Below are 13,921 nucleotides of genomic sequence, written 5' to 3' on the forward strand. Positions count from 1 at the left end.
GAAAGAAGACAAACACGGGCTCTTGTGTTTGTCTTTTTAGCACTTTTAACCATGGTCCAAAAGGTTGTCTCCAATTAGCCCAACAATAAGTACTTTTACTTGAATAGGCTGCAGAGCAGAGATATAGGCTCATAATTGTTAACAACAGAACGGTCGCACGATTTTTGCAAAGGAACAACAACAGGGCATTTCTATGCTGTAGAAAAAATTCCAGATTCAAGTGACAAGTGTGAAGCAACACTTGACAAAGCAATTGAGCACGACACTTGACTATAAAACTAACAATTCCATCCACACCCGAGGACACTTTCATTTTAAATTTTTTCATTGCCTTTAATACTTCGCTTTCATCTATTGGAGTGACTGTCAAAAAATCCGTGCTATTGGTATCCGAGCTTGACAACAAGTTGGGTATCATTCGCACTGAAGCTAGAACGGGAATGATTCGCAAAAATATTCACATCTACTGGGTTCGAAAAGAAATCGTCATCATGTCGCAGCGTGATAGCGCTAACATTATCTTTCGTGCTTTCTTTGACAAACTTCCACATACCCTGAGGCTGTGTGCTTAATGATTCTTTCATAAACTTCTTGTATTTTTGCCCATCATGCTCATACGGTCGCTTTGCTGACACTCAAAATTCACTAAATTTCTTGTAATACAGTCATGTTGTCCAGTTTTCTGGTACAGCCAATGATAGTGCAGCTTACGGCTTAAGCAATGTCGTAGCTCCTTTGTGAAATATACAAGGTATACTTACGTTTACGAAATACCTTCTTTGGTATGAACAGTTCGATGCTTTTCATCGCAATAGAAGAAAGTTTGTCTGTAGATGACTCAATGCACTAACCCTCTAGAACAAAGGTCTCCAAACCCCGGCCCACGGGTCAAATCGGGCCCGCAAAGGTCTTCCGACCAGCCCATGGCTGGCCGCAATCTTTTCAGTGAAGCCTCGCTCGTGGCTCGCTTCGAGCAGGCCCACTGCTACCAGCGCAAAACGTAAAGAAGTGTCACCGTACCGCGCACCAACCGTGCAATCTATGCTACCATAAAGAACAAGAAGAAACTGCCTATTGTAACACAGGTCCTCTTACCATATTGTTCATTAGGTATTGTCATCACTACTCTTAGGATCCCCTGATTCATATCTGTGTAACTATACGTAGGCTTTTGTGTTCCTATGCCTTTGTGCTCCTATGTACATTGTGCTTAATGTCCTGTGTCGTAACCATTGCATATTGTCAGCATGAGGTCTACCATTCTTATCAGTGTTATGTGTTTCTGAACATGCCGAAGTTCCTAGGCACTTTGATGTATGAGTTTTCTGGGTCCCAATTATTGTGTAATGTCATACTTAGCTAATTATTATATTTGAATATAAAGTATATGTATTTGTGATTTGTTTGCCTTAGATTCTTTTTTCATTGTTACTCTAAGTTTAAATTTCCTAATTTGTATTTTCTTATTTATTTTCTGGCCCTCGAGACCGCGACATATCCCCGATCCGGCCCCTGAGCCAAAAGTTTAGAGATCCCTGCTCTAGAATACTACTCCAGTCATGGTCACTGAGATACTAATATAAGGAATAGTAATTGCCGTTCGTGTAGGAAAACCACGACTGGGCGTGAAAAATATGTCTTGTAACTTTAAAGGCAAACATTACAATAAACGGTTGGTGATGGTCATCCACTCAAGATAGTGGTTCCGCAGCAAGGCTGATATCGACGGCAAAAGTGACCAGAGCAAGGTCAAGTATGTTTTTACAGCAGTTTTTGACATTATCACGTTGCTCGAAACCGCTAAGGTCTACGAAGTCCAATAAACAAAGTAGCTTTAATCTTGTGTTAGTATGTTAGTAACAGATGAGGCTGTCAGATTGTCAATCAAACCCTGGAAATTAAAATTGCCATACATGTGCCCGTGAAATTCTGAAATGTTAATATTGTGTTCGAGGAAGTTGCAATATGCTGACAAAAGACATTGCGATCAAACATTGGTGGAAAGTAGTAATTACCTATCAAGAAATTCCTGCCATCGGCTGATATTACTTTGATCCACAAGAACTCAGGATACTCAAGATTACTCCTTCTATGAAACTTCAGACTCCCATATATGCACACAAAACATGGAAAGTAATTGTCCTACATATTTTGACTGTCTTCTCTGGGCTACAGATTTGGCCGAGTCACAGGACATTCGATAGCAAATGTGAAGAATGATTTTCCCATTGCTAAAGTAGACGTCGGCTAGCATGCACATGCGTGTCTTACAGTGACTTTGTAGAGGAAACTAAATTACATTGAAAAATTCTTTTTTCAGCAATCTTTTTTATCTGCATAGCATGTGCATTAAAGAATGGTAGTTCAAGGGCACTGGACTTCAAAGATAGATTTTTAAGACACATACATCAAGTGTTGCCTGGAGCCAAATACAGTAGAATCTCGATGATACAATCACGGTTGATCCGAATTTCGGGACGACACAAATTTTCTAAAAAGCCCAGCCAAAATGCCTTATCTGTAATCTGTTACTTTTCCCGGCCAAAAAGCCTTACCTGCAATGTGTCACATTTGGCACTCTCGCAGGCTGCGCGGCAGATGATACGAACAAAAGCGCTGACTTTGGAGGGGGTGGAGTCTCTCGAATTAAAAAATATCTAGGCACCTTGACGTACACGACATTGGGGCGCTTTCCGCCACCTTGATATTCTGTCCTACTAGCTCAGCTCACATGTCATTAAGCCATGAACGACCTCTTTGCTCAGCCAGGGTAGTCTTGGCCAGACTCCACAAGGTCACAGTTGACATGGCTAGAAAGCTATTGCCTGCCCTTGCCGAGGCTTTTTAACCACGTCTAAGGATAGGGTAGAAAAACCTCAACAAATAGAAAAAGTCGGCCAATCCCGAAGGCAGTGCAATACTGCCGGTATTGCATTGCCTTTGGGATTGAAGCAAGTTTCTCATTCAGAGCCATCTGGGCCGGCTTGCTAGAAACAGCATCTCAGTCGAGACTGAGTGGGGGAAAGCATTGCCTAAGCCAGCACACAAGCTGAGCGGGACTCAAACCACGTCTCGAGACGCTTGCCCGCCCCAGCCTTTGCAATGCTTTCTTTCACCCATTCTCAGTTCAGACGCCATTTTAGCAAGCCGCCCCTGTTCTCACCGAGTACCTATGTGTGCGTATTTTATTACCTTATTTGAAGCCCTTTTGAATATACAATTTTAGGAGGATACAAATATTTTACGCGACCCCGAGAGATTTGTATCATTGATATTTTACTGTAGTGTTTTGTCCCCCAGAAATGCTGACCAAGTACAATCATATTTCAGACTGACAATTTTTTTGCCTCACAATCAATTAACCGATTGTACTGGTGCCCCCCCACACTGCGGCAGGAGAAAAGAGAAACATGCAGATGACGTGTTAGTCCCCAAAGTTGTCCACAACAGATACCTAACATTTTCCCTCAGAATCTTGTTTAGGTGCTTTTTTGTAATTTTATTAGTGCCATAGTATTCTGGAAGAGAGCATTAACCTAACACTTTTCTAGACAAATTCAACAGCCTTTTTTTAGCTTCTTAGCAAGTGAGAAACACCTTTTTTTAGAAAAATGTTATAACTCTCCTTTTGTGCCGAAAAAGGAGGTCGCAAACGGTTACATCATATCGTTGAAACGTGGCCAAAATGGTCACGGTTTCATGCATTTTGTTGTGTCTGCTGCTGTGTACTCTTTATTATGTGCCATCCACCTTTCTCAACTCATGACGACCTGCCTGGCTATGTTTGCACTTCTTCGCGCAGTGCAAGTGAAGTGCAAGTTAAAATGCATAGAGCTGCGGCTGGTCAAGGAGAAGTCGGGCCTGTCCTGGTCCAGCCTGGGGACATCCCTGCCTGGCCACAACCAAGTGGTGCCTTTGAAGAGTGCAGGTGCGTCCAGCACACTTCCGCCTCGCTTTTCCCGAAGGCACTCGTTGCTGCGTATATTGACTCACCAGATGGCGCCGCACGTGCTCCATACTTCTCTTTTCTTTCCTTTTTTTTCTTTTTTAACTTTTTTGGCGTGTCCAACTTCGACTCTCGTTTCAAAGAGATTCCGCCGCAGAATATACAATACAACAATACAATACCATGTCGTGTTTCATGTATTATTCCTTGTGGTTTGTGCTTCATCTTGTTTTCAATGAATGCTAGGCCCGACTTGACTTATATAGTTATTATGGTTAGTAGTATCAACATCTGTCCCCACCATACAGTGGCGTACCAACTTGTTTTAGGGGCGAAGCTCCTTAGGGGCTAGCCATGTCCGTATGTCCGTCCGCCGTCGGCTGCACATGTTCCTGCTCGTGAGCTCACATGCTCACGAGCACGTGAGCACGTGCTCCCGTGCTCGCGTAGGGCAAAAAAAAACACAGCCGCATCTCCACGTGGTGAATGATGTTGATTGGGCCGAAGCTCTGGTGGTGCTTCTCTACGTAGACGGTGAGCCGCAGCATGCCGAGCCTTTCGTTGGTTTTCATTCATCTCAGAAAGAGAATGTGTGGTATGGAACGAGGTTATATACGCATTTGAGCATTTGACCGCAGTGTGACATAGATGAAAACGAACAAAAGGCTCAGCATGCTGCGGCTCAGTGCCTACGCAGACAAGCACCACCAGAGCTTCGCCCCAGTCAAGATCATTCACCACGTGGAGATGCGGTTGTTTCTTTTTGAGTGGGGGGGGCAAACCAGACCCCCCCCCCCCCCCTCAGGGCCGGGGGCGGTGCCCTTGGTATCCCTTGAGCGCCGCCGGCCAGTGTTTGCCCTGCCCTGTGGGGGCTGTTTCAGGGGGGGGGGGGTCAAAACACATGCCTTGTCCCCCCCCCCACTCTGAGAACTGGGGGGACAAGCACAGCCCTTGCCCCCCCCCCCCCCCCCCCCCCCCCGGTTGGTATGCCCATGCCACCATAGAATTCCAGACTTGCTGGTTTGACTTTATGAATGCCCAGTGCAATCCATTTATAACGATAATAAAAAAACCAGAGCATTCGTTATAACCGATTATCGTTGTATCTGGACTAGAAACTGATTGTTTCTAGTCTAGAAACTCTAGAAACTGATCATTATAAGCAGTATACAACATTTTATTTTGTACCGTTATAAGTGGATTGCACTTTGTAATGTAACATAATATTCAGCTTGCTGGAGTAAAAGGTGCATTAATACATATGCATAAGCAATCTCATTTTACTTATTTTGAAAGTGAATTCAGTGGGGAATAGCACAGGCATTTCCTGCCAACAAAAGGTGTGGCCTAACACATAAAATTCCGGACATCGCAACACAAACAATGGATTCTATGCACCACATGATGTCGCATTATCTGAACACAGTTTATTTGAGAAATGTCTCAAATAAAAACATTCAATCGACAAAGTTGACAGCCACTTAATGACAATCTCACTGATTTCAAGTGGAGCTCGTTTTGGGGCCCATTTTGAGGAGGGGCTACTTCTTGTGTAGCACCAAAACAAATGAAATAATATAACTGCCCCCTTCCCCCCCTTTCTCGTGATGAACTACTTGTGGTCACTGTCTTTCTAATAGGCTGCCCACTAATGGCTGCCCATAGTCCAGACTATGGGCAGCTATTTTAGAGAGGAATTGGGTAAATGCAGGCATTTTTGTCTCATTATTATGGACGTGCCAGTACCCCAGTTTAAAAAAAGAGGCCCAAAAATTTAAAGACGTCTACAATCCCCTTTAACGCCGAATTAGAGCGCAGCTCTTGAGGAGGAGGAGGGGGAGGTATGGAGAGGATGCTATGCCCCTACTCTCCTGCTCCTCTCCCATTTAGCGGGAAATTTTTGCTAAATTTAGCGGGGAGATTTTTCTTCTAAATTAAGCGGGAAATTTTTTCGACTAAATTTAGCGGGGCATTTTTTCCTCTAAATTTAGTGGAAAAACCTTTCCCGCTAAATTTAGCGTTGACTTTTTTTCTGCTAAATTTAGCGGGGAAGCTTTTTTGCTGAATTTAGCGGGGAAATTTTTCCACTAAATTTAGGGGAAAATTTGTTCTGCTAAATTTGGCGGGAAATTTTTTTTGCTGAATTTAGCAGTAAAATTTTTTTGCTAAATTTAGTGGGAAAATTTTTCTCACAAATTTAATGGGGAAAATTTTTCCGCAAGATTTAGCGGGGAATTTTTCCCCCTAAGTTCAGCGGAAAATTTTTTCCATTTCGCGGCGAAATTTTCCCGCTAAATTTAGCAGTGAAATTTACCCATAATGCAACGCATGGTGACGTCACGAGTGACATTACTCCTGACCTTCGTAACGTCACACATGACGTCATTATGGGAAACGTCCCATAATGCAACTTGCGGTTACGTCGACGGCGACGCCACTCAAGCCGGAAACAGGCACCGAAGAGCTGCACTCTAAAACTCCCTCGGGATATCAGTTAACCCAAGAGGTCACAGTGTGCACCCAGACGTTTCTTGCGGGTCTTGCGACGAGAGCTGCGCACCAAAATATGTTTTTGTTTTGTCTTTTACGTAAAATGGGTCATTACCACCTGCGGTCTATTGTTGCTCGAGACCGTGTATGACCTACAGCCGGGAACAAAGAATGAACCCTAGACCAGCTAGGTCCCCTCACTATAAATTTCATCACTGTTTGGGGAATGGGAGAGAAGAGTGCCCACAAGGCTAATTTCTCCTACTCTCTGTTTCACCATAACTTGGCAAAGGACAAAAGCTATGGGGGTGATGAAGCAACATCTGAGACACACAAAAGAGGGTAGGAGTTCCTCTTTCCTCTCTTTTCCAACGGCTTGGGTTGGAGAAGAGGGGAAGGGGGGACTTCCCTCTACGCTCATTGATCTGGGTATTGTGACCCCTATTCATTATTACGGATGACTCACACTATGAACGAAATTTCTGGGGAACGGAGGCATCCATATTGACGAGACATGACTGTAGTGGCCTTCTTTGGCCCCTAAACTTAAACAATGGCTTCTGGGGAAAAGCCTTCTGAGGAAGCCTCGGAAGGCTTTCCCCAGAACTCTTGATATTTCTCCAAGCTCCTGAATATTCTTGGACATGGCTACCCCTAATCAAAGTGTTGTCCCCCTCACCATTTTAGGGTATCTGACCCATTGGTGCATACTACAGTCACGTCTCGTTGGTATGGACACCTCTGTTCCCCCAAATAATCGTTCATAAGTGAGTCGTATACAGTGTAGACCGCATATAACCTATGTCACGGGAGTCGCGAAAATCCACACTATAAGCGGTACCGCGCTATAACCAAAACATCAATTTTTCAGGCCAAAATACATGCCATGAGACAACTTACCTTTGTAAAAGAATTTATTTTATGTTAGATGAAAAATAAAGCTTAGTTTGAGGAAAGTCTTTATTTCACCAGACTAGTACAGTTCTGTCTCAAGCGTGTCACACATTTTGAAAGAAATGAGCGACTTTCGCCTGGCGCAACCCTTTAACGGCGTCGCGGGTTGCGGTTGGACGTTGCGAGCGTTCAGGATTGCTAACCCTAATCACTTTTCTCCGGCGATAAAAACGCGTGAAAATTCGCATCGTTTATACGGTACGCGCCAGTAATACCTTCAACTTGAGCACAGGCATGAAATGCTCCAAATAAGAAATCCGGGCGATGTTCGAGAACACAAATGCTTAGAAATCACCACTGTAGTCGAAGTAAACAAACACGACGACACGGGCGTTTCTGCCGTCTTGAGAGTGCCGCCACGACATCGCCGCACGAGTAGGTGGATCTTCCCTTCTAGTACGTGCTGGGTTATTCGTTCACACAACGAAAATTCAGTCAAGGATAGCGCTTTTACGCGGAACGATGAGCTTCCACCACGCCGTCTGCAAACGATTACAACCGACGCCATGTTTGCGGATAGAAGCAGCCGGCCCGTGACCGGCATGCACCGCGCGCGAACACTTCTCCTCGACCTGTGATTGGTCTGTCGTTGCGGTTGCTCGTTTCCGACGCAGCGGAGGGACGCACGCACGTGAATGACACGTGCGTGCGTCCCTTCGTCGCTATGGCAACTGAAGCCTCTCTCTTCGCTTCTCCCCGCTTCTTCGAGTGACCTCCTTGTCCCGCGAGTGCCGCTTGTGGCTAGCGCCGTTATCTAGTGTCGCACAGGGAAGCGTGCTTGCTGCTTTGGTCGGTCGGCGGGCTGTTCCAGAAACCGCACTATAACCGGTATTTCCCTTTGCGCGCCCGCATTTTAAGCCGTATGTAATTACATGGAGTTCTATGGGAGCCGAACCGGTGGTTTAAAAAAGCCGAGTTATACCCAGTCCTGCACTATAAGTGATAACGTTGTAAGTGGTCTATACTGTATGACAATGAGACAAGCCTTCGTGTATAGTTGGTCCCCGAAAAGATTGGGCAAGTTAAGTTAACACGCTCAAGCACGCTCCAGCGGTCGGAGTGCACTCCAGCTAAACTAAACGACATTATCTCATTTCCGTTGCACAATGACGGAGTGCGTTCCGCGAGTTCCGTCATCAGAGATGGTCCGTGAGAGCTCGAACAGGTTGGTTTCCGCTGCCACAAGGCGTTTCCGCTCTTGTGGCCAGCCTCTCAGTGGTCTCACGTGTCTCGCATTCTATTCTCGTGCCTGCTTGGATACGTGGATACTTCGACAGCAATCACTTGGCAGCTTGTGCAATCGTTCGTTATTGTGGAAAAAAAATGTTGGTGTAGACAGGTATGCATACATCCTTCAAACGCTTTTCGAAGTTCTTGATGTGCCTTACCACAATTTCAGCATTTGGCGAGCCGATGAATTTTTGACATTCAGCCGTCATTTTTTAGGCTTTTGGGAATTCAGAAGACGTTTGGTGTACCTTTCATCGCCACACCAACAGCGTGCAGCACGAATGCAAACTCTTGCTGTTGTCGCCGTCTCTGCGCACCTATTTCATCGAAGTCGTCGTCGAACAAACACTTAACGATTTTTGACGTGACGGGAACCATGCTTAAGCGTGCGCAGGAAAGCCGGAACTGGAAACATTACAAATAGGCGCCAGATGGCACTTCGATACGAAAAGAAGTGTGGTCGTTTATCTACGCTCCAAACCCGCGCGCTCGAGTGCAGACATCCGGAGTCTAGAGCTCACTAAGTTAACGCGCCCATTCTCTCTATTGTAGCGGGGTTCATATTAACGATACATCGCTGTAGGTTGCAAACATTCCCGGGAATGTGCATTCCTTCTTAGAAGGTCTGTAGGCCTCTGCGGTACTCTACTGCATCAATGCCAAGGCCGAGAGCGGTTCCTCGGATGCCACTCGAGAGAAAGAGGTGTTCCTCGAGAGAGAAGCATCGGAGAATTCCCGTACTGACTTGTATGGCTGGAATCTGTGCCCGACAGACATTCCATCTTGTGTAGGTCACACTTATTGACGTTTTTGGGCGACGTCCTCTATTTTGGCCGTTCAAGGCATGTTTAGTGTTGCTTGAAATTGATCTTACTCCCAGGCATTATGGGTGACCAATCCTGCCTTGATTGACCTTTGCAGAGAGCTTTTCCAGAACCTGCACGCTGGTGGACAAGAGCAGCGTCACGCACGACGTCTTCCTCTTCACGTTTGCACTGCCGTCGGGGTCCCTGCTGTGGGTTCCCATCGGGCACCACATCTCCCTCGAGCACGACGTCAGAGGCACGACTCTCTTCCTTCTTTTTGAGTTTGTCGGTTACAAAATGGTCAGGGAGAAAGTTGTCGCGTGATTGTTCGTACAATGGGAAAGCGTACGGGCATTTCGGTGTTTGGATGCCTTCGTCTTTGCTGTAGATAATCGTTCGACCGCTCTTGTACAACTGCTGGCCTAACGGCAGTCCAAAGGGCATGTCTGGTGCAATTTTTACTGTTGCGCATTACACAATTTGTAAGCTATACTTGCCATATTTAAACATGCCTATTGAGCTACGGTAATTTTTTAATGCAAAAACATTAACTGTACCATGGAGCGGAGCCGGCGTTTTTTCGTAACCACAAAAACGACACGGAAATTCCCTCCGTGGAACGGCTCTTAAAATGGCTGCGACGCGGCCGGCATGCCGGATAGTTCCAAGGAACGCCACGCCACAGAGTGGCGCTGCTCCCGCACAATGCCGCAGCAGCGCACAGCCGCCGCTCCCCTGAGCCCGGCCGGCCGGCGTCCGCAGAGAAGAGCGGGGCGCACAGCTTGTAGGAATATGCTACGTATAGTATGAATGCTTTCGCATTCCTACATGTAAGTTACGTGTCCTCCTGTAATTTTTTTTAGGTGACTAGGGAGCCCAATAAATGTGTTTACAAGTTGCTTGAGAAACTGAAGAAATCAGCGTTGTTTTGTTTCGTCTGTGTTCCCGCTTCCCGTAATGTCTTACTGCAGCCAGCATGCTCATCTTCAACGTTGACTTGAACAAATCCTCCTCCTCCCTTTCTCGTTGGAAAAAAGGAATGGGGTTTGAAACTTCGATTACGTGTTTTGTATAAAAGCGGGAGGCTTGTGCAAACAATTTTGGACTTTACTAGCAAATAGTTGTAAACTTCAAAGGATGGGTGGATTACATTTGAGCCATAGAAAAAGGATGTCGTAAACTGCTTTAGCACACCTTCATCTGATGCAGCCACTAAACTCCCCTCTTTAAATTATGAAAAAAAAAATTTTAAAATAAAACATGAAACAACATTAGAAAGACAAGAAGGAGGGAGCAGAACAAGTGCCGACCATCAGCTGAACATTAATTGAAATATGTTTTTAACGCAGAATGTTTTCAAGGGCTCAGATTCCGAGGAAAGTGTGATGGAGCACCGCGGAAACCATAATGAAACGTGTGGCACATACTTCCGAGGACTATGTGTAAAAGAGCGTTAAATTGAGAAGGAGGAACGAAATTCTACATGGGCCCCACCGGGAATCAGACCTACGACCCCGTGATTGTGAGCTCAACATCCGACCACTGCAATAATCAGCAGGTAGATGCAAAGCTGGCGGCTTTATCTGTACCACAGCGATATCTACTAACAGTTCAAACACGCGAACGCCAAGTGCCGGATGCCGGCATTCAAAGTTCAGCGTTCACGTTTTGCATTTGCCTTTGAACAGTTTATCGAGAGAAACGAGAAATCCAAGGCGTGCTTATCATCGCCCAGAAGAGGACAAAGTTCAGAATAAAAAAACTCATTACAACCGAAGGATAATAATAATAGAAATATGCAATGTCCACCACAGACCCTGAAGAACGCTGCAGAAACAGACTCTGTGTATGCCGACTGTGTTGATAGAATCAAGATGTAAATCAATTATTTGTATTTTGGTGCTGTTTAAGTTTTTACTCAGTCACTAACGAACCTCCCGAAATTTCTACTCTGACGGTGTTTTGCAGAGGCCTTTCCTGACGTGTTTCTCATGTGCAAACAGGGATGAAGATCTCCCGGAGCTACACGCCCGTCATTCCTGCCCTGAAGGCCAACCAGGGAAGGAGTGACGGGAAGACCGTTCATTTGATGATCAAGGCATATCCTGAGGGAGCGCTAACACCGGTGCTGAAAGCGCTGCAAATCGGTTTGTACCCTTCCTGCCCTAGTTGTATTGTATGTTGTGTGTCTCAGACAAAAAGAAATCCAAGAGGCTAGTCCAAAAAAAAACTAAAAAAAAAAACTACTGCACTCGGCAGAAAAAAAAAATTGCAAATGACCACACAAAGTATGCTGATATCGACAGCGGTAGCTGCTGCATTGTGGGAAGGCACGTTGAAGGAGATTTGCCTTTAAACAGTACGCTGTACAATATAAGTGTGGTTCTGCCTAATTTTACTAGAAATGATTATTGATGCTGTTGGTGTCTGGTGGTTTGAACCAGAAAGAAGGAGCCGGTTATGTAAACTGATAACCGTCTTTATTTATGGTGCCGAAAAATGGATTCCTTTTGGATTCGCTCCCCTTTCTTTGGCTTCAGAACGGCTTGCTAAAATATTGAAACTGAAACCGAAACACAACAGATGCTTCGACATTTTTTCAGTTAAGATATTCTTTGGATAGTTTAGATGTGAAGCCAACTTAAAGAATGGAACACCCAGGTGAAAATCAATCCACCTGTGGCTGGATCATGAAACGGCGGTGATGTGATTGCTGCGCCGTTTGTGCCAAACTGCACCAAAGTGCTTACCCTGCTACATCGACGAAAAGCGATTATTTGCAGCAACGTTGCACTGAAACGTAATTTCACTTTTTTAATACTGAAGACATAGCAAATTATTGGGCATTTGCGTTGCACATGAAACATGCGGCGTCTGCACTCTCGGCACTTTTCATCGGTAAGTTTAGCGACTGGCTTAATGCGTAGCATGTGCACTCTATACCAATTCCTGGAATGGAGATACCGGCACTAATTTGGGTTTTAAAAACATGTGGCAGGGTGTCAAGTTGCTATCTGCCAGATGCAGAGCAGGTGCCCCGCAGGGCTTTCTCGCCAAATATGTAGCACCTCCACTCACGGCGATGTGTCGTGACATGCTGGAAAATGCTCGTTTACTAATCCAAATGGTCTGGACTTAATTTCCGCGTGGCGCAAATGCTTTTTTACTTTGATTGCCTCTTCCCTCCCTCCAAAACCCATCAGTGTCGAGCCTCGCAGCCAAGCTTTCATTCAGGCTAACATTTGGGCTTCACAAAATGCCGAACAGCTAGCCAAAGAGAATTCTACGTTCATATAATAGCTGCAGACCCACTAAGTGGCCGAATCGTTACGGTAGGTTTGTCCGAATTTTCAGGATATTTGATTACTGCCATGCTGAACCGAAATTTGGATTTCACAAAATAAGGTAGCAGGGGTGTTCAACGGGACGCCACAAAGCCCAAAACACCACTCATAAAGCGATATCTCAAACGGATAGCCGTATTTTTGTAAAATAAGGATGCGATTGAGTGAGAATCATGACGTCGCATTTCCTGCAGAATTGTTGAGGAGGAGGGGAAACGGGCCTTGTTTCCTTCCCTCTTTGCATCCTCGCGGAGTCAAAGCGAGAAGAGGAGGAAACGAGAATCACGACATCACGGGCTTTTTTGGCATTGTTCAAGAGTGCCCTTCTTCCACAAAAATACGACCATCCGTTGGAGATATCGCTTTATGAGTGATGCTTTCGGGTTTGTTGCGCCCCGCCTTCGCGCTTCTGCGTTGTTTTCTGAAATTGAAAATTCGGTTCAGCACTCAAGTGGATTCTGAGATTGTCTATCTACCGTCATAACACAATCTAATCTATTGGCTTTAAGCAAACTAAGAAACCCGAAATTACATTCAATGGGCGACTGATTTCCCTATTAAAATCCGATCAAAGATTGTGTCACGTCCCCCTTTCTGCGTTGTGGCGCAGAGCAGCAGGGGGCACCACCAGACGGGAATGCAGCAGGAAAGGGCTCTCTGAAAAGGAAGTACTTTGGGTTAAAGACAATGAAGAGGAATTATAACCAAGTTGTTAGTCAGCGGTCTGTTCGTCCCTTTATATCCTTTGTGTTTTCGTGTCTATGTTCTAGCCTAGCAAGTGGACTGATTATCATTGGGGTAGCATTTGTTCTTAGACATCTTTAAATGTTTTGTTTAGGTTTATGGGAGCTTTTCCTTGCAAAATTTTACGAATTTAGATGATGGACCGCAGACTTGCTGAGCTGCTAGAATGAATTTTGCAAAAGCACAAGTTGTTTGTTCACATGAAGTGTAAATACAATGGTGTCACACTACACCATTGACATATGGAATCACAGTTTGGTGTTTTTTTATTTATCTATATATTTACATTTGATTGGTGTTTTTTTATTTATCTATATATTTACATTTGATCAAGCTGCATCCTTTAGGGCATTGCAGCAGGAAGAGGAGTATGTGAAGAGTTGGAGAATGAACGTAGTGAATATTAT

At 45.0% G+C, this 13,921-nt stretch overlaps 1 protein-coding gene across 1 annotated transcript in view; it reads left to right on the forward strand.

Moving 5' to 3' along the window:
* Window positions 1–13,921, forward strand: part of LOC121836820 (cytochrome b5 reductase 4-like) — an 82,913-nt gene that overhangs the window by 55,165 nt on the left and 13,827 nt on the right. The window contains exons 10-12 of the mRNA XM_042292049.1: window positions 3,803–3,928; window positions 9,542–9,682; window positions 11,430–11,573. Of these exons, the coding sequence (XP_042147983.1) occupies window positions 3,803–3,928; window positions 9,542–9,682; window positions 11,430–11,573 (411 nt within the window). The remainder of the gene's footprint in view (window positions 1–3,802; window positions 3,929–9,541; window positions 9,683–11,429; window positions 11,574–13,921) is intronic.

The sequence above is a fragment of the Ixodes scapularis genome, unplaced genomic scaffold (assembly GCF_016920785.2).
Source record: "Ixodes scapularis isolate PalLabHiFi unplaced genomic scaffold, ASM1692078v2 PGA_scaffold2__306_contigs__length_199485367, whole genome shotgun sequence".
NCBI classification, from domain to species: domain Eukaryota; kingdom Metazoa; phylum Arthropoda; class Arachnida; order Ixodida; family Ixodidae; genus Ixodes; species Ixodes scapularis.